This window comes from Pseudonaja textilis, chromosome 1 (assembly GCF_049901715.1).
Source record: "Pseudonaja textilis isolate UNSWEBS1 chromosome 1, rPseTex1.2, whole genome shotgun sequence".
NCBI classification, from domain to species: domain Eukaryota; kingdom Metazoa; phylum Chordata; class Lepidosauria; order Squamata; family Elapidae; genus Pseudonaja; species Pseudonaja textilis.
In genome coordinates this window covers 254,741,640-254,767,655 of record NC_141990.1, presented here as the reverse complement: position 1 = coordinate 254,767,655, position 26,016 = coordinate 254,741,640, and the positions used below count along the sequence as shown (strand labels likewise).

General features: G+C 36.6%; 1 protein-coding gene across 2 annotated transcripts; it reads left to right on the top strand.

The window, feature by feature from the left end:
• Positions 1–10,655: 10,655 nt before the first annotated feature.
• LMO2 (LIM domain only 2) lies at positions 10,656–22,247 on the top strand. 2 transcript variants are annotated; one of them, XM_026706924.2, is made up of 3 exons: positions 10,656–11,474; positions 16,540–16,755; positions 21,135–22,247. In XM_026706924.2, exons 1-3 carry the CDS (start codon positions 11,431–11,433, stop codon positions 21,352–21,354), a joined length of 480 nt encoding a protein of 159 aa, XP_026562709.1. In that variant the 5' UTR covers positions 10,656–11,430; the 3' UTR covers positions 21,355–22,247. The 2 variants fall into 2 exon arrangements, with proteins under 2 accessions (XP_026562709.1, XP_026562717.1); XM_026706932.2 differs by lacking the exon at positions 10,656–11,474 and adding an exon at positions 11,542–12,033.
• Positions 22,248–26,016: the final 3,769 nt, after the last annotated feature.

The window sequence follows — 26,016 nt, the reverse complement described above, 5'->3', positions numbered from 1 at the left end:
CACATTTTCCAAAGCAATTAAGTGTCACATCCTACTGTCTTCATTCCATTACTAGTTGCCCTTTTTTGCTGTGCTTATGAAGAATTATACATTTTCATTGTAAAGCTTCAGGCAAAAATGTATTGCTTCTCACATCTGAAAAGGAGGAGTACTTGGTACTCCTTAGTATAGTGCATCAAATAACAAGATGAAACACCTTAGAAGAATCTTGAAAAATATAATAAGGTTAAAAGGAGGGGTTTTTTAATATGTTTTTTTTTCACATGTGAGAGATCCCATTGTTCTGAGTATATATCATCTATCCAGTATATAACAAGATTATAGGGTCATAAAAAGGGGGGGAAATGGGGGAAAGGGGGGGAAATGGCTTCTAGTATATAAGCAATTTAATTACAGTATCACAAGGAATATAAAGGATCATCTAGTTATCTTCTCCATACTTCTATAGAATTGATGTAAGGTTACTACCCTACATGTAGTTTCCTAGGTGTAAATCCACTGAACAGGCTCAAAGAAAAGAGACTTTTCTCCTATCAGATTATTTCCCTGTCGATCAGTACTTCTCTGCTGACATCAGGGGCTCTTGGATCCTACTCGCTATCTCTTACAATCTGAATTTTCCATATAGGGTGGAAATATTCCATTGCATCCAGATTTTTGCAAATTTGCAACTGAAATTCAATTTTTGTGGCAGTTATTTATCAATTACATGTCAGGATCCTCTAATTCTTCTTGTACCAAGACATCTCTTAGTCATTTCTGATTACCTGTTCAGCTATTGAGGAGATTCAGCACCCACTTTTTCCTCCTCTGTCTATAATAATGTGATCAGAACTAATTGAATTCTTCCAGTTATATCTATTATATGAAGTCTCAGTAGAACACACTATTTATGCCTTGATATCTGGTAACTGAGCCTTTTTCCCCTCCTTTTATGCATCCATGTGCACATAGGCACACAAGATAATCGATAATACTAGGATGGACCTATTGCTTTGAAAACAGAATAGACAGCCTCATCCATCTTAATTGGAATGCACACTGTACTTAATTGTTTAGTTCCCAGTAAATCAAAGAACTACAGCTTAATTTCCCAATATGTTAAATAGGATGTTTGAAGCTGAATTTATTATTGTTATTTCAAGATCTTTTTACAAATGCATTTATGCTATAAACTTGTATTTTAACAAAACATACCATACCATCAGTTATGGCAGTAGAAATGGTAACTTTACTAGGCAGACCAACCAAACTGTCTATATTATACAGAACAAAGTAAACATGAAATTTATTTCGCATGCCTGGAAAGAATGCATTGTCATATACTATATCATTCAATAACCAAAGAATGTTAGTTTTAGCCAAAGGAATATGCATCTACAGTATAAAGTTAATATCTGTAAACAGTTATAAGATAAATTTTATTTAATGTCTATTAAAGTTTTTCACTACTGCAAAAAATAGTCATTTACTGCATGTTAATAGTGGAATCATGATAAAATCCTTCTTTTGTTTCCTGTTATTTTAATATTGGGGAATAAAGAAACATCTTGTTTTAGATATGAATGGAAATTTCACTTAGAAAAATATCACACGTGTTAATTACAGCTTAAAATATATCCAAGGCAAACTTTCTATCTTAATAATATACCATAGATGCTTCTTCAAAAAGATCCTTCTTCTGGTATGTGGTTTAAAACCCACCTGCCACATGAAACTGCTTTGTCTTTTGGTGATACGGATTATTTAAGATTTAATGACAAGGTTTATCTTGATTCAATATTTCCTGCCTAGTTGCCTAACTAGATTTAATGCAGATACAAAACTTAGCCATGTGACATACTGATTCTTAGGCCAGTCACCCAATTACAAATTTCTCCACTCTCTCTTTTTTCTCTCTCTCCAGTTTATGACAAGCTTAAAATGAAGAGACAAAAATTTCCGAACCATCTTTCTAAATCCTCTCTATAGATGAGCAGGAAGTAGTTACAGACACCAAGATTTCCATTTAATCATAGAATTAAGTAAATTTGAGAAAATCTGTATCTGATTTTGCAATGATGAACGTGTTCTAAGAATGTTGAAATCTCCTCCATAAAACATTTACTATAAAAATTCAAGTTTTATTGAACAATCATTCAAGTATTAATCTCTGAGTCATGTTTTCCTGTTGTTGTTTTCATCATCATCATTATGGTTCCTTGCACAGTCAGGCAGATGTTCAGAGTATTATTTTTATCCATCTATTGGGTCTTTCCCAAGGACTGGGGAGAGGCTGATTTTGATGTTTTATGGTGTTAAGATGTATTGTCACAGGTTCTGATTAAAGATGTTTTTTGCAACTGACTGATGGTGAATGTGATGATATTCAAGTGGTTCTCCAATTGTGTTGGGATTGTACCCAAGCCACCTATTACTGTTGGTACTACCTTTGCTTTCTTTTGCCACTGTCATTCTATTTCTATTTGCCGGTCTTTGTATTTTATTATTTTCTCCAGTTCTTTCTCTTCTTTTCTGCTGTCCCCTGGTACTGTCATGTCTAGTATCCAGAGTTTTTTTGTCTCTCTTATCGTCAATGGTTAAGTCTGGGGTGTTATGTGGCAAGGTGCCTGTCTGTTTGAAGTCTAAAGTCTCAGAGACTTTAGCTTCTTCATTTTCTATTATTTTCTCTATTTTATGTTCCCACCAGTTCTTGCTTGGAGGAAAATGGTATTTCTTGCAGATCTTCCAGTGAACTACCTTTGCTACTTTGTCATGCCATTGTCTGTAGTCAGTCTATGTGATCTTCTTGCAGCATCTAGCCAGGTTATCCACTCCTTCTTCGGCGTCTTGGCTGAGGAGCATTTGTTATGTGTTGCTGTCTTTCAATTCTGGCTTGGTATGCATTTGTTCTTAAGGCTTGGTCTTGTGCAGCCAGAATTAGCCTCTCTGTCTTTTTTTCCAACTTTCCTGTTCTTAGCCATTGCCAGGTTTTGTTATTATCTGTTTTCCATGCTATATTTTTAATGTAGTGGTCATGCAATGCTTTGTCTTCCCATGCCTCCTTTCTGCTCTTCATTTGGTCTTTCTTATAGACCTGTTTAGCCTCTCCAGTATTCAGTAGGCTTCTTGATATACTAACTTCAGTGCATCTTCTTTGTTATCCTTCAGATATTCCTCCAATGCCTGTTTCCCCCTTAACTGACTGATGTACTTGCAACATTCCACACCCACCTATTTTCCTTGGTAAGTAGAGTCTGACAATATTGTTGTGTGGATGAAGGCAGGGGGTGGCATTCTACCAGTTCGGACTGGTTTGGGCGAATTGGTAGTTCCAGTGATCATTTGGCTCTGCCCACCCACCCCTGCCCTTTACCTGTGTTTTATTTCCTTGTTTTTGAGCACAGCTGATTTGCACGGCAGAGCATTTTGCTGCGCGTCAGCTGTTTTATTCATAGGGGATGCAGCAGAAGGTAAGTGTTGTAGCTAAAAATAGTCTTTTCTAAATGCTGGGCATGCATGCTAAGTGCATGTTTGGCGCACATGCGTGCCAAGTGTGTGCTCATCAAACCGATTGTTACACCGGTTGAATTGCACCACTGGATGAAGGGCATGATTCACTGACATTATTTTTCTGGTTTTCCTATCCAAGGCCCTTGGTTCTGCTTGAGTCCACTATTTAATGACTGGAATTGTTCAGGTATAGATTGCCTTGATAGTATTTCCTCCACTGAGCTTGTACTTTAAGATCTTCTTCTCTCTTGATGTATTCATTTCCAACCTTTTTCTTGCCTGCAGTGTGCTTGATATTGTCAACTTAAGGGAAGCCCAAGTATTTATAATGATTGTCTTCATCCAATTATTTTTTTTGTAAAAAATTTATTTGGGTTTTCCACAAAACATAATACAAGTAAAATTTCTTTTTTTGAGAATAACATGGTCCCAGGTTATCACTTCTCCATATAGACACAAATTCAATTTCATATTCATCTTTGTGTTCTATTCCATATCTTATTACCATTTTAACATTTTCTCAATAATTTTTCCCTTCCCTTAGTTTTCTCAATCTTACTTTTAATTATCTCATTCCCTTCTAAATTCAATTTTATGTATATATCTTTTTCTAAGTTTCAATATCTTTCTAGTCATTATATTTATACTTTTGTCTGTCCTGTTTCAATTTCATATTTTCTTTTCTCATTGAACAAAATTTTTCCCTGTAGTTACTAATTGGAGTATGACACCTTTGTATCTTTTAATTTTTATCTATTCAACTCTTATTTAAATTTCAATTTATGCCTTTGCAATTATTCAATATAACACATAACTTCCAGTCGAATTCTGCTTCATACATTCTTAAAATATGCATTAAGTTCTTAAAGAGAAAATATATATATAACAATAATAAATAAAATACTTATTCTATTCCAATTCAGCTCTATCATTAATGTTAGTTATAAACTTTGACATCTTTAACATTTCTTTTCAATAGGGTATCATACTTCCAGCAGCACTTATATTTCCATAATTTTTTCATGTTTCTTTCATATTCCTCTTTACGTAAATTTTTATAACACATTTATAATAATTGAAATGTTCCCCTCCTTTCCTAATTTCATTCTCTCATTCTCTTTATTTCATTTATTTATTAAACATTCCATTACATTATAATGTAATCATTTTAATCACACTTATTTCGTATTTTCAAAGTTCATTTCTATTTCTAAGATAACAATACTATCTTATGTACCCTTGCAGAATCCCCCTTTCAATTAAGTTCTCACCCATTATTTCTGTGTCTTCTAAATAGGTTTATACCCTTAATCCTTGTATGTTTTCCCTGTTTCTCTATGTCTTGTTTCTATCCTTTATTTTTTTTTTTTTCCTTTCCCTCTTCCCCCTCTTCTTCTATAATCCTCTCTTCTGTTTCTTCCTAATGTTGTAATTACTTTTCAAACTATTCTTTTGGGGGGTTGTTTTTTCAAATCTTAAATTTTTCACTCTCTTTCCCCCCCCTTTCCTTTCTTTTCCCCCACATAGAAATATTTGGTCATTGAAGATGGTTTCTTCTTTGTCCCACCCTTCTTGTTCTACAGGCATTTCTTGTTTCTCATAGTTTAGGATCTCCATTTCCAAAAATTGAAATACGAAGCCAAAAGAACCTCTTCCTTCTTGTGCATCTTCTTTCTGTCTTTAAGTTCCATTCTCAATTCTTCCAAGAGTGATACCATTTTAAAAACTTTTAAACAACCCAATTAATTTTAGTCCTTTACATCCAATAGCCAAGTAATCCAAATAATCCAAAGCTGTTTCTTCTTGCTTCTTTTTTCCACTTTCTCTTCCTGGGGTTCTCTTATCTTGTTACAAAGTTTCAGTTAAAATGTATCTTTTAGGAATCTTGTTAAAATTTCACTGTTAATTCCTTTCACTTCCAAGTGGTCTCCTCCATTTTTCCAGATCCCACCCTTTTGTTTTTTTCCTTCTTTTAAAAGTTTTTGAGAATCCAGAAATCTTTATTATCCCTTTGATATTTTATTTTCAGCTTAAATACCTGTTAATGTCAAAGTGGATTTTTGCAGGTTTCTTGCTTAAATCTCTTAGTTGTCAATATAGGGAAGAAAAGAAAAAAAACCAAATCCTTTCCCTTCCCTCTCATTTGCCGCTTCAAAGTCTTCTTTGGGAACAATGTTGTTCTTTATAATTCAAATTCCAGGGTACCTTATATTGTTGCTTTTTCAGTTTGACCCGGTCAGCCAAAACTTTCTCTTCTTATCTTCCTCCTGCACATTCTTTTCTGGTTGAGTTCATCTTTGAGGTAGCCATTTCTAACCACTGCTGCAACCGCCTTCAGGAAAAGGAGTAATGACCAGCTGGGGAGGAGAGATGCGACTCTCGACCCTGCTGGCAGTCTCCCCCCTCTTCACCACCTCTATGGGATGGCTTAGCCCCAAAACCATCCAGCTTGGGGCGCACCTGTGGCGAGCACAGATCAAAACTGTGCACGATCGCAGATTTCAGTCTGGCGCCGAAGAAACTCATACCGGAACCTCGTCTTCATCCAATTATTGATGTCATTTCCATAGGGCCTCTTAAATCCACCAGTTTTCACTATTCCCCCCCGCCCTCAAATGCTGAATATGTGTTTGTCCAGTCCAAACTCCATTGCATTGGCTGTATAGACAGACAGTGCTGAACAGAAATTCTATTTCAGGTGGAATTTTTCCAAACAGCTTCAAATCGTCCACATAAAGGAGGTGGGATAGCTTAGCAGATGTTTTTGATGTTTGATAGCCTGGCCTGAATTATTCAGTATTGGAGACAAATGAACCAATGCAATGACAGGTAGTAGCAATATATCTATGGAAATTTTCAATCATTCAAGTCATGGTTCTCCTATTAGTGTTTTTCAAAAGGCAACTGGACTTTCTGGGTTTCTTTCCTTGAAAACATTTTGCTTCTCATCTGAAGAAGCTTCTTGGATAAGGAGTGAAATGTTTTCAAAGAAAAAAACCCCCGAGAAAGTCCAGCTGACTTTTGAAAAATGCTTTGGAACAGTAATGGCAGTAGTTGAGTCTACTTGGAAGATTCCTCTCTCACTATTAACCTCTTCCAATCTATCGCCATTGATCAGCAACTGAGTCTTCCACTGCACCATTGATCTTTGAAGAAAAATTATGATGTTTCTACCGAGTCCTGTTATTTCTAGGCACTTTTATTATTATTGCCTAAGGATAACAAAAGTTTCATATGCAGACAAGGCTCCTTAGATTTAATTATCATATGTAATTATCTCAAACACAATACTCTTCAGTTCCTGCATAGTCAGCTTTCAAATACAGTATCAAGAAACATATTGATGGTTTAGCCTATCTTCCATTCCAAGGGTTGACTAGACCTTTGGAGAAACTATTTACATAAAAATCCAAATATCATCCAAATCTGCCTGCCCCCTTCTCTGATCTTCTTCTTCTTCTTCCTAGCATATTCCCACAGGTTCAGGGTCCACTTTTTGGATCATTGAACGCCATTTTGTATGGTCAGCTTGCATGGCTTGCATATCTTGCCCCCTTCTCTGATATGTAATTTGAAATTAAAGGAGGTCTTGAAGACATGGCTCTGCCCCTCATGCTTGGGGGTCCAGCAATGGTTGTGGGCTTTTTACAACGGTTATTTTTTTTTAAAGGGTTGTTAATAATTTATATGTTTGCATATTGGTTCTTAACTTGCTTTAGCAACATTGCAGCCTGGTTTCATTTTAATAGACTTTTAACACATTGAAAAATTGTTTAACAGGATGTTGAGCATCTGACTGTTTTTTAATTTGTATCCAAAGCTTTTTTTTTTTTTTGAAACAATGGAGAAAGTAGCAAAAAAAAGAATTATCTATGTTTACTTGTAGGAAAGCACACATGCTTTTTGAAGAGGAAAGGGAAATTGAAACTGAGTTTTTCATGTGACTGGGAGGGCTGGAGCGTCTCTCCATGTTGGCTTCAGTAGTTTAGTACTATCGAACACATGGACTGAGGCCACTGTCTTGAAAAGGATGGTGTTCCTCTGGCTAACTATGCATCAACTTGAACTAACGTATGTTAAAAAAAATATTACAGATAGAAATGAAAAGATCCATTGATAGCAATCGCAAGTAACTGAAAATTATTGTTTTTAGTTTTCTAACATCTTTGGTGATCTTTTAAAATTAAACTAGTACTTTATTAAGATTTTTTTCATAAAATAAGGGTATCACTTCTGGGCTGCAAAATCTGGAAGAACACTTGGTAGCAGCAGTAAGACTGTAATCTTATATAGAGATATAAATAAATAGATGTACATATGCACATACACGCAAATGTATATAAATGCCTAGGAAGAAGCCACTTAAAATAGGTAATTTAAAACTTTCCGTTTAATGTCTATCTAATTTCTTGAGTTGGGAGATTCAAGAATCATTTAGGCCTACTCCTAGCATTACTGGGGGTGGGGTGGGGGGAAAGGTAGTCCTATTTAATGACTGTCTCGTTTAGTAACTGTTTGCAGGTACAATGGGGATGAAAAAGTAATTGTATGACCAATCCTCACATTTAGCACCTTCACAGGTCTATAAAGCAAAGGAAAACTGAAATAAGATTGTAAACACAGTTGTGGCTTCACTGAGTGACCCTGTACTTAAGAATCAAGTTGCCTGTCCCAACTGTAGTCACTAAAGACTGGAAATTAGATTTAACTATTAAAAATTAATACTTTTGATTTAACACAATAGCTATATATTCTGAGTTTTATATTTTACTAATTCCTTGTATGATTGAGCTTTTTAAAACTATTTCATTTGTAATGGAACCACACCAGTCTCTGGTCAGTTTAACTACTGGGATAAGCACCACATCTTTTAACAGCACATTTGGATTTATCTAGATAAACCAGTACTGTGGGCTGAACTCTCTGCTTGTTCCTGTCCAAGGTTTCTTGTTTATATATTAAACGGGGATGTGCTCTGCTCAGTAGCTTATTTTTACTTATATGGGTCTTGTCACCAAAGAAGCCCTAGGTATAGTTCTCCATCTATATTAGAGCCGTGATGGCAAACCTATGGCATGTGTGCTGGTAGAAGTGGCATGCAGGGCCACTTCTGCCGGCATGCGAGAGGTTGCCTGGAAGAGCCTCACTGCACATGCGCGTACAACCCCTGCCTGCCAGCTGATTGTCGGGTATCTGGCACGCATGTATGGGAAGTGGGGGGCTGCAGGAGACACGCACGCATGTGCAGAGACATGCGGGATGGGTCACGCAGGGCCACTTCTGCCAGCACGCGAGAGGTCGCCTGGAAGAGCCCCACTGCTCATGCACGCACACCACCTGCCCATCAACTGATTGTCGGGTATCTGGCATGCATGTATGGGAAGTAGGGGTGTGTGGGAGACACACGTGCATGCGCAGAGATGTGTGGGATGGGTCACGCAAGGCCACTTCTTCCGGCATGCGAGAGGTCTCCTGGAAGAGCCTCACTGCACATGCACGCACACTGCCTGCCTGCCAGCTGATTGTCGGGTATCTGGCGTGCATGTATGGGAAGTGGGAGGGTGCGGGAGACACGCGCGCATGCACAGAGACGTGTGGGATGGGTCACACAGGACCACTTCTGCCGGCACGCAAGAGGTTGCCTGAAAGAGCCTGGAGCACATGCACGCACGCTGCCTGCCCGCCAGCTGATTGTCGGGTAACTGGCACGAATGTGTGGGAAGTGGGGGGCTGCAGGTGACACATGAGCATGCACAGAGTTGTGCGGGATGAGTCACGTGTGCATGCTCAGAAGTTTCTGGCACACATGGGGGGCATGTATGCGCAGGGGCGTGGGGCCCCCATGTGCACTGCCTTCTGGGTCCTGGCATACGAGCACATGAGCGCAATTTTTGGCACTGGAGATGAAAAAGTTTAGCCACCACTGTATTAGAGGTTATGGATTCAATATAGTGACAAAAGTAGCCTTTTGATGATCTTTTGTCTTCAGAATAGATTAAACAAATTTCTCCTTAGATCAGGATGGCTTTGAAGGCTCTGTTTCCTGTAACTGTTTCAAGGAGTAGCATCTATATTTATCCTTTCAATACAGATATGATTATATCTGCAAGCTCTGATGTGAAAGCAAACACAACAGAGTAGTCCATTGCTTTCTGGCTGACTCCAATAAGTCTACTTTTTTCTTATCTCAATAAAAGACTGAAAAGGTTTAAATATTTCAAGCACATTATGGGAAAACTGGCAAAGTACCCTGGTGATTAGTTATGAACTCATAAACACACCTCTCCCCTCTGTCTCATTCCCCAGCAGTTTTGTAATTGTTTTTCAAATCACACTGCAAAAAGTTGAAATTATAAATGACTTTTGGATGGACATCTTAGTAAATGAAGTGGATGATAGCAAGTTAAAGCATGTCAGCACTCTTTCCCTCACCGCTGAGTTTGCACCATGGGCATCAAATGCCTGGGAGTTAGAGATAAGACCTTCCAGTTCATAAAACGTAGCTGTTTCCTCACAATCTGTTTTGGAAAAAAAAAGGTACTAGCAGCCAGGCTGAAGGCCCACTGAAGCCCACAGCAGAACTTCACCTATCTAACACCAACAGCCACTTCTGGGAGGACCACACATGTTGTTAATGAGGGTTTGGTATTTTCATTAAAGGAACAAATACAGGCAATTAAACCTAAGCAACTGCACCATAAGTATCCCATCTTGGTGGTTGGTTATAGGTTTGGAGGGGTAGAGCAAGACAGTGGGACAAATGATGGAATAAGCTACTGATTTTCATTATTTATTTCTCTTTAAGAAGTTTCCCCAATGCACTGTTTTATTCATATGCAAAAGATGGATTTGTTCAATGATTATCAATGTTCAAGATACAGACAGGGAGGTGGGCAGCTGCCTTAGTAATTTCCAAAATACAGCACATTTAGTGCTGAATTAACAAGCCTCAATTTTTAGATTTTGCCATTAAGAAATCTTAGGCATGTCAATCTGCATAAGGCAGCCTTCTCTTTGGATACTTTGCTGCTAAGCTCCATGTTATCCGCAAATGACTATGGAATTAAATTTAAAAAGCACTAACTCCTACTCATGAGATACTTTCCCCAAGCTGGGGGTGCGTGCCAGGAGAAGACTGGCCCTTTAAGAAACCAACTCAGTCGTGAGAGATGCTGCTGCTACTGCTGCTACTGCTCAGGCTTGCTTAAATTCCCAAGTGTCCAGTTAAGAAATAGACAGCTGTCTCTTTAAATGTCATTTCCTCCCATTGTATTTGAATCGTGATCAGGAAAGAGGATGTGAAACCAGAGAGGCTCAGAGGAGAGACCATCAGGGTTGGCCTCAATAATGGTATATTAGCAATAATAGCAACTACGGCGGCCCCGACCCGGCTCATAATGAAGGCGGAGGAGCCAGGGATGCTCCGCACTACCTCCGCAGTGCAGGAGGCCCCCTCCAGGCAGACGACCTAATCCAGGCAGCGGGGAGACTCCGGGGTAAGCACAGCGGTGACAGCTGAGCGCCGGCCCGCGAGTGCCAGCAGCAGCAGCAGCGGCTCTTCCCAGCGGCCAGTCGCGCAACGCGAGCGGGAGGAGCGTCCCGAGGATGGGCGCGTAGCTCCGAAAGGATCGCCTCGCCTGCCCAGATAGCTCCGGAGCGCGTGCGGCTCGGGGGCCGCGGTCCGTCTCGCCCTTGCCCGCGCGCCGCCCGCCCCCCCCGCCCCATCCCTCAGTCCCTCGGCGTTACAAGCGGGCCACCCTGTGGATGTCACTGAGGGTGGAGGTGCCGTTCTGCTCGCCGTCCCCCCACCCCCGACCCGCTCCGACCCGACCCGAAAAGGCATTCGGGAGCTGCCAGCCTCTGTAGGGGATAAACCTCGTCACGGACAAGCCGAGAGTCACGACGGCCGCCGCCGCTACAAAGGAGCGACCCCTGCCAATGTCATCATCGGCCATCGAAAGGAAGAGCCTCGAGCCCTCCGAGTAAGTCGCGCCCGCCTCCCGCTCTTCGGGGGCTCCTTTACTCAGTGCCAACTTTCCCGGAGGGAGACGCGACCGCGTCGTGCGCGTCTGGAGCGGGCGGGCGGGAGGAAGCCCTGGAACGGCGGCGTTAGGCGCTGCTGGGGCTGGAGAGGAGGGCTTCGGAGGGCGACACAATGCGGCTGCCGCTTGCTCTTTTCTCTTCGCTTTCCAAGTCGCCGCTCCCCTCTTGCGACGGAGTGAGCAGCGTGGCCCTCCGCTTGGCTTCGACCTCGTCGGCTCGTGCTGAGCGCTGCTTTCTTCAGAGGTTGAGCCCCCTTTAGCAGGGCAGGCAGAGCCCAGAGACGCGCCGAAGTTCCCCCATTTTTGATCCGGGAGATAAATTGCCCGAGACCTCAGACTCTTATTGAGAGGAGGTGTTGGAAGGGGACCGGCGGTCGGTAGGATGATTGATGGGCGCAGTTCCTTCTGACCTGGAGATTTAGAGGTTGGCGGCGGCGGCAACAAGAGCTGAAAGCGATTTCAGAGAGGCAGAGACAGAGATGGGGGAACCGAATACTTGGTGAGAGGCTGCGTGGTTTTTCTTTCTCTCTCCTCGCGGCCTGCCCGGTTTAATGATCTGATGAGAGTGGTCGAAGATGAGTGTCAGTATCAGATGAGAGTGCTCAGCGTCTCGATTGTTAAAATGCAAACCAGTTTGAAACTACAACGCGTTGTAGTATCTCAGAAACGGCCAAGCACCGGCTTCTTGCCACATTCTTAGTCCGTCCTTCTCCCGATTAGCATAGACGTTATAAAATGCTTAAAGTATTAACAAAATTAAGTAAGGGTTTCTGGTGAATTTCTTACAAGGATCCAGTTACAAGAATTTCCAAAGGAATGCTGATACCTGCAGTTTCTTCGATTGTTGGTTACTAAGTCACTGGCGTTGAACTTGGGTTTTAAAGCTGCAATGCTTTTCACGCTTATTTGGGAATTACTTCTAAGTATATACACATGCATAATGTATGGCTATTCTTACCGGATAACTGCCATTTTATTAATTTCTGGGATGGAAAAGTTGTTATCCAACATCCTGCTTTAGTGGAATATACGTTTTAAAGACAGGATCAACTGTTTCATGGGGATGGAGAAATAATGTTACTGCATTTGGTTTTTAATGATGGGGGAGGGAGGAGGTAGGGAAACTTTAGAAACCAACTCCCAGCAACCACCCATTTGGAGAAACAGGTTGTTTTAAACACGATTTACCCTGAAAGCACTTTGATTAGATCAATAGTTTACTTCATTTGGGTAAAATATTTTATATAAATATATGCATTATAGAAAATTAACAAACCCCTTTTGCATTTCTTACGATTGATTGTTCCCATTTCCTATCTTCCCCTGTACTTCAGTATACTGAGTTATACTTTAGGCTTCAATCCTATATTCTGACTTCAGCCCACAAAACTGAATGAGATTTTATTATTAAGGAGAAGTGCTAATTTTCTGTTATAAATAACCAAAACAAGAAATTTATTACTATAGCACCTACAGTCCAAAACATTAAAAAAAATGAGAATTTCATTCAAAATTCAAAATCATGGAATGAAAGTGCTTTTAAAGCACTTATTAAAAAAAGATATCAACTTAAGATAGTGGAAGTAAACTAAATGTTAAAAGTGCTTCCCTTCTTTGTTTTTCTGCTGTTTATATGGGCCTACAAGAAATACTGATACCTTCTGCTACTTAATTTCATTGAACTGAATACACGTGATTTGCTTACTACCATTTTTAAGTCCAGGGATGCTGTCCTAATGGGATATTTTAAAAAATTGTGGGCAATTATTAATAATTGTAATTATTATAATTAGATAAGCAAATAAGACCCAATGTTAAAAAAATAAATTTTAATATTTTGGAAATATATACTACTGAGCTATATATGGACAGTCTTCACTGCAAGAGCTAGAAGGATTTAATAATAATAAATCACCAAATATAGAAACATTTGTTTATAGGTTTGGAATAAAATAGGATATTTGTCTTTATAATACCAATTAAAATTTTAATGTGAAGTATCTGAAAACTTGAGCATGGTCAATACTTAATCATTTACTTCCTGATTAAACTGGAAATGCTTTTTAAAAAGGTTTTGAAAAAGTGTATTTGTTTTTCATAGAGCCAAAAGATTATAACTGGAAGGGTCTTATTTGGCTACTTTTCTATTCAGTACATTGAAATCAATTCCCTACTCACTGCAAAAATTAATTTTGATTTAAATTAAAGCAACCCTGACAATTACAGTATCTATCCAGTCTCTGTTCAAGACATCCAGCAAACCACTTCCCAATTAATTTTCCTAATTATTTAGATGCGATAAAAATGGTATGTAGGAGAATGAGTCAGAATGAGCATATTTAGTATAAAAACTATATTTAGCAATATAGCCAAAGCATAGGGAGAATGTTATAGTTTGATTAGAATGTAAATTATTGTCATTAATTTTGAAAATCTGAGCCTTTCTTCTTCAAGGTTTATGAGCTAAAGGTTAAATGTGTGTTAAAATATCTTACTTTGAGCTGCTGACTGTGTGAGCTGCCAGGGTTTCACTTGAGAATTAATTTTCAACAGCAGTTATACAATAGAATGTCAAGGGAGCAAAGCAGGTAAAGGAAGATAATAGAGTAACATTAAAATGTCTTACTCCTCTCATTTAATCGTGACTTTAGCTCTTGTTTCAGCTTAATGGGGAACGAACTGCTGCTTACTAATACAGTAGGCTTCTCCTGTAATCATTCTACCCAATAGTTTTCAACTGAATATTATTCTATTGCTCCTTTAAACACTGCTTTCTGCTCATTTGGGAGGAACAGCAGAATAATAACAGTAGTAGTACCAGTAGTGAGAGCCAGTGTGGTGTAGAGGTTGTGAGTTCTAGTCCCACTTTGGGCACAGAGCTAGTTGGGTGACCTTAGGCCAAGCTTACCCTCAGCCCGAGGAAAAAGGCAATGTCAAACCACTTATTTTGCCAAGAAAACTGGAGGGATTTGTCCAGTCACCTGGGAGTTTACACTGATTTGAAGGTGCAGAAAAGAAAAAAAAGAGGAAAGTATCCATAGTACCCTTCAGTATTACCCTTCCATGAAATTAACAACCTTCAATGAAATATTTCAAGGGTCTCAGAGGGATAACTAAGATGTTTTTGAGGAAAGGATTTTTAAGAACATAAGATTTTCTTACAATGAAAATGCTACACAGGGTTCAAAGTGAATATACTGTATGTTACTAATACATAAGAAACTACTGCAGTTGATCCCATAAACATTTTATTGAAGGACCATTTCTATTTACAGTACTTTAGCTAGACTCAGCCTACTCTACCCTGTGCTATCACTGAGGAAAAGTATGTGAGATTAGAAATGTCCCCAACCTCCCAGGCTTTACAAAGGCTTAGAAAATTTATGATTTCACAGAACACATGGATGTTGACAGTGTAAGAACTGTTAGCTAAATGTAATTTTCTTTCAATATTTTCATTTGATTTTAAACCACACTAGTTTTTTGTTGAAGTGGACAGTATTTAAATAATTATATAAATAAATAGCATATTGTTGATAACCTTCATTCTGGCTAATGCAGAATACTGTATAGTGTATACTATATTTTTACTCGGGATACTGTAAGTTTTTATGACACCAAAGAAGAAGATCTCATCCTTTTTCACAAGCAATTTTTTTTATATTTCATTATCAAATATTCAGTATTCCAGAGCTGTTTCACTGAACTTTTGAGATATACAGCCCATACAGAGATATTTGCCTTTAACTATTATTTTAATTATTCATGTTTTAAAATTTCATTAAACACAAACTTTTACCTTCCTTTCTTAGTGGCCCAACTCTAGGTTCTGTTATTTATTTCCTGAATTTGCTATAAGGAGCAGTGTTTAAAGTAATTTAATAATATCAATAAGGGTTATGAAGTTGTTTAATTTTCTTTTACTTCATTTAAGCAGAATATTGTCTGCAACATTAAAGTACCAAAGAAAAAGGATTTGCAGACTCTGCTCTTATAGAATGGACCATCTACAAATGACAAAATGCAAGCCCATTCATATATTTTTTCTATGTGTTTATTAATAAGTTTAAAGGCTTTTTACAATAAATCTGCAGGGGGCTTAAACTACAATCTTACTAAATAAAACTCCTCCTAAATGCATTGTTATACTTTGTAAAACCTTTCTGTTATACTTACTAGACAGTAAAATAAATGTAAAAATTAACAATTATTTGATTATTTTAAGGACAAATAACTGAGAGTGTAATAATTTTCCATATAAAAATACACTAATAAAGCACAGTGACCAAAATGCCATTGCTTACCTCGATTTCTTATTAAATAATTCATTACAATATTCAGTGTTGTGTTTGGCAAAGTAGGAAAGGAAAGCAAACAGAAAAAAATTTTTAGAAATAGGATTGCCTTTAGTTCTAAGATTTTTATACAATCAACATTTAATTATTATAGATCAAGACTGCATAGGGAACGCATTTGAGACACCATTTTCCTCAGCCCAGAACTATGATACAGCTTCTATTCAATAAGATGTTGGTTTTTTTTTTAATAAGTAGTTGGCTAAAATGTCTGCATTTTGTTTATTATGGAAATACTATAATATTTGTAGTTATGAAATTGGGTTTTACTAGTTGTACACAACAATATACAGGAAGTTTAGCTTTAAAAAAACACTTAATTTATATTGCTTCTGCTAAAGATCATGCAAGCCATTTTAGTTTCACCACCATTGAAGAGTTTCCTTAGCTTTTCCTCTCTGTCCTTTTCCAAGTATTTCTACCACCATTATGCTACATTTCTGAATGTGTTAGCCTGGAAGAATACAATCCCACTTTAACAAAAAGGCAAGTTGAGATGGTCACAATTTCAAATTATATACCCAAAGCTATATCCTTATCTGTTATTGTAGAAAATGTCTGAGTCTTCTATACTCTTGAGCAAGGTAAAATTTTGGTCCTAATTAGACTTTCTGCAGGTTGGAATGATTGCTTTGATTTGTTTCAACCAGGGAGCCAGTGGATGAGGTGCTCCAAATCCCTCCTTCCTTGTTAACATGTGGAGGTTGTCAGCAAAATATTGGGGATCGATACTTCCTTAAAGCCATTGACCAGTACTGGCATGAAGATTGTCTGAGCTGTGACTTATGTGGGTGCCGACTTGGAGAAGTGGGAAGGAGACTATATTATAAACTGGGTAGAAAGCTCTGTCGAAGAGACTATCTCAGGTAAGCTACTCACTCCTTATCCTTTTGCCTTGCGGATAGTTTTCTCTCAAAATTCTTTAGAACAATGCGTCTCAACCTCAGCAACTTTTAAACATGCATGGACTTCAACTCCCAGAATTTCCAGCCAGAGTTAAAGTCCATGCATCTTAAAGTTACTGAGGTTGAGAAACATTGCTTTAGAACAAAGCTAGAATCACCTATGAAATTTGAACACATCAGTCCCAGGTTGGTTCAGCTTGGGCTGAAAGGACATATACGATGGCTTGAAAGGAACTAGTCTCAAAACCCAATTTGCATAAGCCTTTTGCCAGATTAGCTTGAGAAGAGGGAACTCTTTCAGCAGGGGCTGATTTGCTAGAGAGTGAAACTGAAAAAAGATCCAATCCTTGAAAGTGATGCTAAAATGACAACGTTATAGACACAAAGTGGAAAGGAAGCAGAATAGTGACAGAGAAGGGAACTCTTTCAGCAGAGGCTGATTTGCTAGAGAGTGAAGCTGAAAAAGATCCAATCCTTGAAAGTGATGCTAAAATGACAACGTTCAACGTTATAGACACAAAGTGGAAAGGAAGCAGAATAGTGACAGAGGGCTTATGAGTCTAAGACTGACTAAATAGTAAATGTATGTTCAAGACATTAAGGTAGGGGGATAATAGTGTTGCCAGTTGCTTTGGACTTTACAAAAAGTATGGGTTAGGATTTCAAATTGATAAAATGGCTTAATAATATTAATTCAAGGCAAAACAACTGATCTGTTGCCTTTATACAGTCTCAATTATTTCCATTAATTTAGTACTCCCCAGGCAGTCTTATTTAGTGAGCCACTGATTTTGGTAGGAAAAATATACCCTGGGACAAGAATATAATGTGAATAAATTCGAAAGTACAAGTAATTCTTGACTTACAATCATTCATTTAGTGACCATTCAAAATTACAATGATACTGAAAAAGTGAAATGACTGTTTTTCACACTTACAACTATGATCACATGATCAAAACTTCACATGATCAAAACTTGGATGCTTAGCAACAGTCATGTATTTATGACAGCTATAGTGTCCCAAGATCATATGATCACCTTTTGCTACAGTCTGATAAGCAAAGACAATGGGGAAGCCAGGTCCACTTAACAACCGTGTTACTAACTTAACAACTGCAGTGATTCACTTAACAACTGTGGCAAGGAAGATTGTAAAATGGGGCAAAATCCAGTTAACAACTATCTTGCTTAGCAATGGAAATTTTGGGCTCAATTGTGGACATAAATCAAGGCTTACTTGTATGAGCTATAATGTGCATTGGCACATTATGCTGCTAGGCCTTTAAAAGGCCCTATGTTTTTTTTCTGAACCGAATAGTTGAAAACCAAGGCCAAATGAACAAAGCAATATAACATTAACATATTTTAAAAAATTAACCAATATTTAATTACAATGTTAAAATTGCATTACTGGATCAAGAAATGTTATTCTCTCTTAATATCTAATTCAGAGTGGAGGAATGGGAATAAAAGTGCTAACTTGCTATTTTTTATAGTTGTGTACCACTTGTCATTATTAGGAATCTCAAAACAGTATACAAATTGCTCCATTTTAAACTCCCCCCCCCAACAACTGTCTTGTTTGAATAAAGGACTAGCTTTACATGATATAATTTGCAGCAAACTTCCAGAATAATTCAATACTCCCAGATAATTGTATCCTATTTCCACTGGCTCAATATTTTCAGAGATGGTAGAAAATCTGGACTGTTAAGTTAATACACTTCCATAACTTGTAATTGGGTATGTCCCAACTTTTCACACTATAATGTGTGTCAATTATTTGTATCTTCTTAATGTGTTCCATAGATACAGACTGCTCAACTGTGTTTTTTAAAATTTGTAATTCAAGTATAGTACAGTAAGTATAGTATAGCATTATTAGTATTAGTATGATATAGTGCACTGTATACTCTGTCTACAACTTTTTTAAACAATATGCTGACAATTAGCAATTACTTTATGTATTATATTATAAACCAAAAGGAGGTAACATTTAGAAAAACACCCATATCTTAACAGGCATTGTACTATTGTTTTGGACGAGTAAACAGTGACATCTCTTGGAAGACAAGGGAGAAACATGTATCATTTTTATGCTGAGAATTATTGTCCCTGGCCCTGTATTTAGTTTACAACAATATTTGAAATTAATAGGCTTGTTCCAAAATTAATCATATTAACATACAACATATATTACTGATATAATAAAATATGCCTAATACAAAAATATACAAGTAGTCATTGACTTGCAATCATAATTGAACCAGGAACTACGGTCATAAATTGTGCTTATTAGGCAGATTACCACATGACCATGACTGATCTTACAATCTTTTTGCAGTCATTAAGTCAATATGGCAGTTGTGATAGCATTAGCAATAGCATTTAAGACTTATATACTGCTTCACAATGCTTTACAACCCTCACTGAGTGGTTTACAATGTCAGCATATTGCCCCCAACAATTTGGGTCCTCGTTTTATGGACCTCAGAAAGATGAAGGCTGAATCAATCTTGAGCCAGTTCAAACTCCTGGCAGGGGTCAGAGATAGCCTGCAATATGCATTCTAACCATTGCACCACCAGGGGTCAACTGTAAAGCAAATGCTGTAGTCGTAAAATGAATGCCATGGTCTTTAAGTGAATCCATTGTCTACAATGGGTGTTTTTTGCTGGAAACCAGAAGCAAATGACAATTTCTGGCAAACAAGTTATGGTCACAAAGCTGCAGAACTCTGCAAACAGTGGTAAAAATGGACCAGTTGCCAAGCGCCCAAAATATAATTACATGAAGTGTGTGTGTGGGGAGGGGGTGTCTTCAAATCCAAGTCGAAGTCCTGGGGAAATGTCTTGTAACTTTGACTGGTTGCTAAGTTATAATAGACTTGAAAAAAAGTTAGGTCCTGTCACCCTCACTCATTGTGATGTAGATGCATTCAGATGCTTGGCAACTGGCTTATATTTATATCCCACCGTCATGTGACTGCATTTTGCAATATTTTTTTGCCATTTTCCAGCAAAAAACCCACCCATTCAATAAGATGAATTAGGAGTTACAACTACAATTTGCTTAACAGTCACAATGACCCACTTAAAAATGGTTGTAAAATCAAGCACATTGACATGGTGACTTGTCTTATGACTGCAATGATGTACAACCAAAATTCCAGATTATAAGATAAGTAAAGGACTACTTGTATCTGCTTGTGTTAACATAACCAGGAATTATACAAAGTATGATGGATTTTACAATTCCTCTTTCTCTGTTCTATAATATTCATAAGAACATGGCACATTATGCTAAGCATTATTTGTAAAAATACTTTGACCCATCATAATGACCACAATCCATGTGATACTGATGTGAAGATCAATTGTAAGCAATCTGCACACCAAACTCATTATCATCCTACTTAATGTTTCTATAAATGTTTTATTTAATATCAAATTCAAATTTGCACCCCTTTAACAATTTGACTATTTTAATTTGGATTACTCAATGATCAATCAACCTGCAGAAGATTTTTAAGGGTCAATAAGAAGAAAGAAGGCAAATTAAGAATAGAAACTATTTCCAAACTCATTTGAGATTCTACTTAAATTTTGGAAAGCTGAGCTGACAAGAGTCAGCTGTGGTGCCAATTGAAAATATTGTAAAGCTTTTTGTTTGCTTGCTTACTTGCTTTTTCAAGATGTTATATTTCTCTAATGGATGCTATGCTCTTGTGGACTATGATATGTCCTTAGAGTTATCATGGTACTATAAGTAGTCCTTATCAGGTGACCACAATTGGAACCAACAACTCGGCTAAGCAAAGCATTAGTTAAATGAAATTGCAAATGTGCTTACAATATTACTTTAGGAGTCCTTTACAGACCTGCAGAGAGCATAAATACAAGGATTGGTCAAAAAGTTAGTTTTTTTTATCAGTGTCATAATTGCAAATAGTCATTATTTATTTATTTGCATCCCACCTTTATTATTTTTACAAATAGTTCAAGGCTTGAACATACTTAACATACTCTTCCCATTTTCTCTACAACTGTAAAGTGAATTGGGCTGAGAGAGGGACAGGCCCAAAGTCACCCAGCTGCCTTTCATGGCTAAAGTAGGACCTGAGTACTAAATTGAATTAGTCAGTCAATAAATTAGGACTACCTGTATATTTTGTTCCTTCTTTGTGTTTTCTTTTCCCTCCTCCCAGAACTTCAGACTATCCATACGTTTGCTTGAAGCTCTAATAAAATGTCAAATACATACACTTAACTTTGTGTTAAATCCACTTTGTTAAAATGGATTATGGAACATTAACATTGGACTTTTTTTTCCAAAAAGGCTTTTTGGCCAAGATGGTCTCTGTGCCTCCTGTGAGAAGAGAATCCGAGCCTATGAGATGACCATGAGAGTAAAGGACAAAGTGTATCATCTGGAATGCTTCAAGTGTGCTGCTTGCCAGAAACATTTTTGCGTTGGTGACAGATACCTTCTCATAAACTCAGATATAGTATGTGAGCAAGACATCTACGAGTGGACTAAGATCAATGGGATGATATAACTCACTTGTGCCTCATAGTCTCAAATACATTTCACGAGTGACATATATTTTTGGCTATGGTGAGGTTATTGCTCACATCTATATGTTTTCTTTAAGGAAGGGGGAAATGGATCAGAATACATAGGCATTGCATCTAATAAAATAAGTGATGATTGAATAAAATACATTATTTCTTTTAGTAAATATGCTGTGATAATAAACTGACATTATTAGAGGTATTGTTCAAAACTAGAGAATCAACCAATACAAAGCAACAATGGATACTTTTAAACTGAAGTGTTATAGGTAACTTTGTGGATTTATCTTCTCTAACCTGGTTCTTTTCAAATGAATTGAGTCTACAAATCCCTACAAATCTCGCAATTGTTGTCCTAAGACTTTTGGTACATGCTGGCTTCAAGGGTGACCTTAACACTCACAGACAAAATTGTTCAATTAAATGTTGCTTATTTCATATCTATCTAAAGTATAATCCCACCTCTAATCTTAAATGTAAGAGTATCAGGAGAGTTGTATGTCTGAAAAGGAAGGGGCCTCCAAATAAGTGTAGTCCCCCTCCCCTTTAAAAATACTCTTCTTTTTGAAAATGAAAGTATAATTTTTGTTCCAGTGCAAAAGATGATACCTCATCAGACATAATTAAATCTTTATGAAATCCATGAGAGTTAATACGTGTAACTGGGGAGGGAAGAAAGATTGCAACCTTAATTGGTAATTATTTCAAATAATGAAGATGGATAGCTGCCTTTTGTTAATATTGTTGGAAGGTGAGGAATTCCATTACTCCTTTCTATACAATATTTTTTTAAAGTTCTTCCACTATTTTATTAGAAAATGTAAATACATTGTTGTATGTAGTAAGATACTGCAGACTTAATTAAATAGACTTGATCTAAGAGTTGTGACATTTTTCATTCAATATACTGGCAGCTTTTTATTATTTTAGTGCAATAAATATATAGTTCTTGTATGGCTCATTTATTTTTACACAGACTATCTTCCTTTGAGCTGAAGATTTTGTTTGACAATTTAACAACACTGTTAATCTCACTGTATTAAATAGATTCAAAGGAGAAAATTTAAATATTCCTAATAGAAGAGGTTGATTTCCCCAATCTTTGGGAGATGCAACCATTATTTATCCTTTATCCATTTATCCAATAAATATTGTAGGTGCCTGTCACATTAATTTATGATGGGACTAGTTATGAATTATTTGACTCCTCTATGCTCCATACATATGCTCCCTAAAATTTAGATTATTAAAATGGTATGATACTTTAGCTGTGATTTTGATATTATTCTTGCATTTTGAGAACAGAAACATTTGCAAAGCGATCCCTGACATGTAGCAATGCGCATCAGCTTTCACATCTTTCCAGACCAGCCTTATGCATATTGATATGGAATTAAGTTTTTCAGTATTCAGTGAGACTATATCTTCTACAAAGGATACTTAGGATTGTAATTATTTTTTCTTTATTCATTCTTCAACAGTTACTTTCAAAATTATGAAGAGCTAATGCAGCTTTAATAACCACCCCTTAATTCATCCATGAAGTGTAGGTAATTTGCCATTTTTCTTGGAACTGAAATGCAAGTTGTTTTTGCACGAAGGCTGCGTGCAGTTCAGTCACTCATTTAGTACAACCCCCTCAATAAGCATTAAAGAAATTCTGGTGTAATCTTGCCATTAATTTTATATAAGCAGAAAGGTTCAGTTATAGCAGAATTCATAGTGATTAATAAATCATGCTAAAAATATGAATTTCCAGCAAATTTGATATATTTATTGTGGAGTGGAAGCTCTACCCATTGTTTAGAGAAAGAATGTCTTGATGGGATATTATGGAATGAAGTTTTTAGTGAAACAAAATTGAACAGGAAAGTGGAATTGAAATTGAACAGATTCAGATATCAATCTAAAATGTCTTGGGCATTGTACTTAAATTTGTAAAACCACTAATATTCTATTTGGTCTAGAAGTTACTTACCAATCTGTCACCATTTATATCTGTACTAAAAAATCCGCCAAATAATTTTGCCTACAGATCTAATGTCCTAATATCCCATACCTTCTTGGAGGAAAGAAAACTGTGACAAAGAAAGTCACCCATTCTGTAGAAATGCCTTATTTACCAAATAAGATAATTTTCCCTTCCACCCTCCAAAAATTATCTTCAAGTTGGAATCTTAGATCTGCTGAAAAAAAAATGAATTATTGAAAAATGAAGTTAGAACACAGAAATTGTTGCAAAAGTGGCTGCTGAAAAAATGGACTTCTGAAAATTATACATTGGTTCAGAAAAGATTACTTCCCTTGTGAATTTTAATTATTTCATAGTTCCATAATAAGGCTTTTTTTGTTCAGTTACCACATACCTACTTTTTACCTTTATCCAGTACATTCCATTTCACTCTTTATTCCTTCTAGGTATGTCCTCATACTATTCTTTTTTTGTTGTTATTGTTTTTATTAGAAGTACATTTTTGTGTGTGAGAGTGTCAATGTGACAGAGACCAAAAGAAAGGTTTGTGCATCAAAGAGAATATTTGGGCTATACCGATGGGAATTTCAACTAATTTTAATTCTGTTAATTTTTTTGTCCTTGGCCTATCCATTTTGAATTTTGGATTGACAAATAGATAAGGATGTCACCTGCAGAGTTTATGGATTATGGCAGGCAAGGATTGGTTTCAGCCAGAATTAATAATTCTTGCTTAGGTTGGCAAGAAATGGAAGCTGGCTCATTGTTCTCTCTCTCTTCCTCCCTCCTCCCTCTCTCCCTCTCCCCCTCTCTCTCATCTCTTGTGGATATAGTAAGCAAATTTGTAGGGAAATAAATAAGATTTTCTCACAGGTTTAGCTATCCTCACATGTTTCTGAAGAAATTACTGAACTTATTAAAATTAACATGAAATTGCATTCTTCTACATACTTGTTATGGCAAAGTCATGATGAATCATTAATTATTTCCATAGATCTGTATGAAAAAAATATTTATAAAAGAAGCACTACCACAACAAAGGTATTTTGGAGAAATTCATTTTTTAAGTTCCATTAAACAGCTAATTAAACCATACTAAATGAAATCAGTTAACAGCAAAATGGACATGGATACTGGATTACAATATATTTTGTCTGAATTCAATATAAGTTTTAAAAGCCTATCCATTTTTTATTGTTCCCATTATTCAATGTCATGCTTTGAAGATGAAAGCATTACCTGCAGTATTACTTTTTCCTCTGTCTCCTTGGTTGGAGAAAATGTACCATATCGAAACATAATGAAACTTTTAAATAGACAGCATAAATGTAGAGTTATTAACATAAGGCTGGCTAAAATAGCTGTCTTTGTGTTCCTGTTCCCTTTCTCAAGGTAACATTGAGTTCTCAAAATCATTGTAGCCTAAGATCACATAATTTGAATTCTGCATACAGCAGCACAAAATACAATCTGCCAAATTCATAGCATACAGTAGTTAGAAAAGAATACTGTAAAGATTAATTTATATAACTGCACTCTAGTAATATAGATCACAATTTAAAAACACTTTGGATATTATGTATGTTCTCTTCCTGTCCCTGAAGAACTTTTCATTAATATACAAATCAAGTTTTCATCCTAAATTTTAGGCTTACAAATATGTGCTAGAATACACATAGATTGCCTAGGATCTAGGTTTAAAAAGAAGAAAGTTCATAAAGTCTGATAATTGGTTCCACTGAATTACAATCCACAATAATTAGTCACTTCAAAACATATGCATTTAAATAATAATCTACAAAAGTGCTAGCATGGTACAGTGTAACAGTGTATAGTTGTCATCTCTATATGTTAGTTTAATATTTTACCCTTTTTAGTGAATGCTGGCTGAAGTGCAGGCAAATAAAGTCAAATAGACAATTCATTTTTTTCTTTACTCCGTAAGAAAATGAAATACTTCATACCTGCTCTGTGCTAAAAATAATTTATGTAATAATCAGTGAAAATATTTTAAGCAGAGATTTTTATACTATGTATTTTTATTATGGAATAATTTAAATTAAGGATAGGTTTACATAAATTATCACGTTGTAATAAGCCAATTTTTGTCCTATAAACCATTATTTTTTGTATCTAAAAATCCTATAAATAAAATTTCTTAATTTTGTTCTACTGTCATTTTGAAAGGACCCTTAAGGCTCAGTGCTTTATAATTTCAGATTAAAATTCCATTTGTTTTTAATTAGATAAAACTGATTTGATTTTAAATAGCTAGTTATTATAAATTCTTGCTGAATGTTACTGGTTATTGATATAAAAAAATAATCTGAGACCTTTAGTCTTCAGTTTTTCTGCTTAATTAACTACTAAATTTTGCCTTTTCAGGGTATGATATGCAATCTTTTAATTCAAATTTCCCTACCTGAAACTTTAGAGATTAACTACAACTGCTACTGTCCACAGCCAGGATCTTGAGTGCTTGCTAGGGTTGATGGAAATTGTAATTTATCTGGGAGACATTACAGGTTTCTGGAGATATCTGCCTTAATGGTTACATGCCCCTAAAGTAAAAAAGGAAGAATAATTTGATCATTGTTACTGACTTTGAGAGAAGGACCACAATTATGTTTGAGCCCAATTTCTTCTCTATTAAAAGTGCAAGTGGGATTATTTT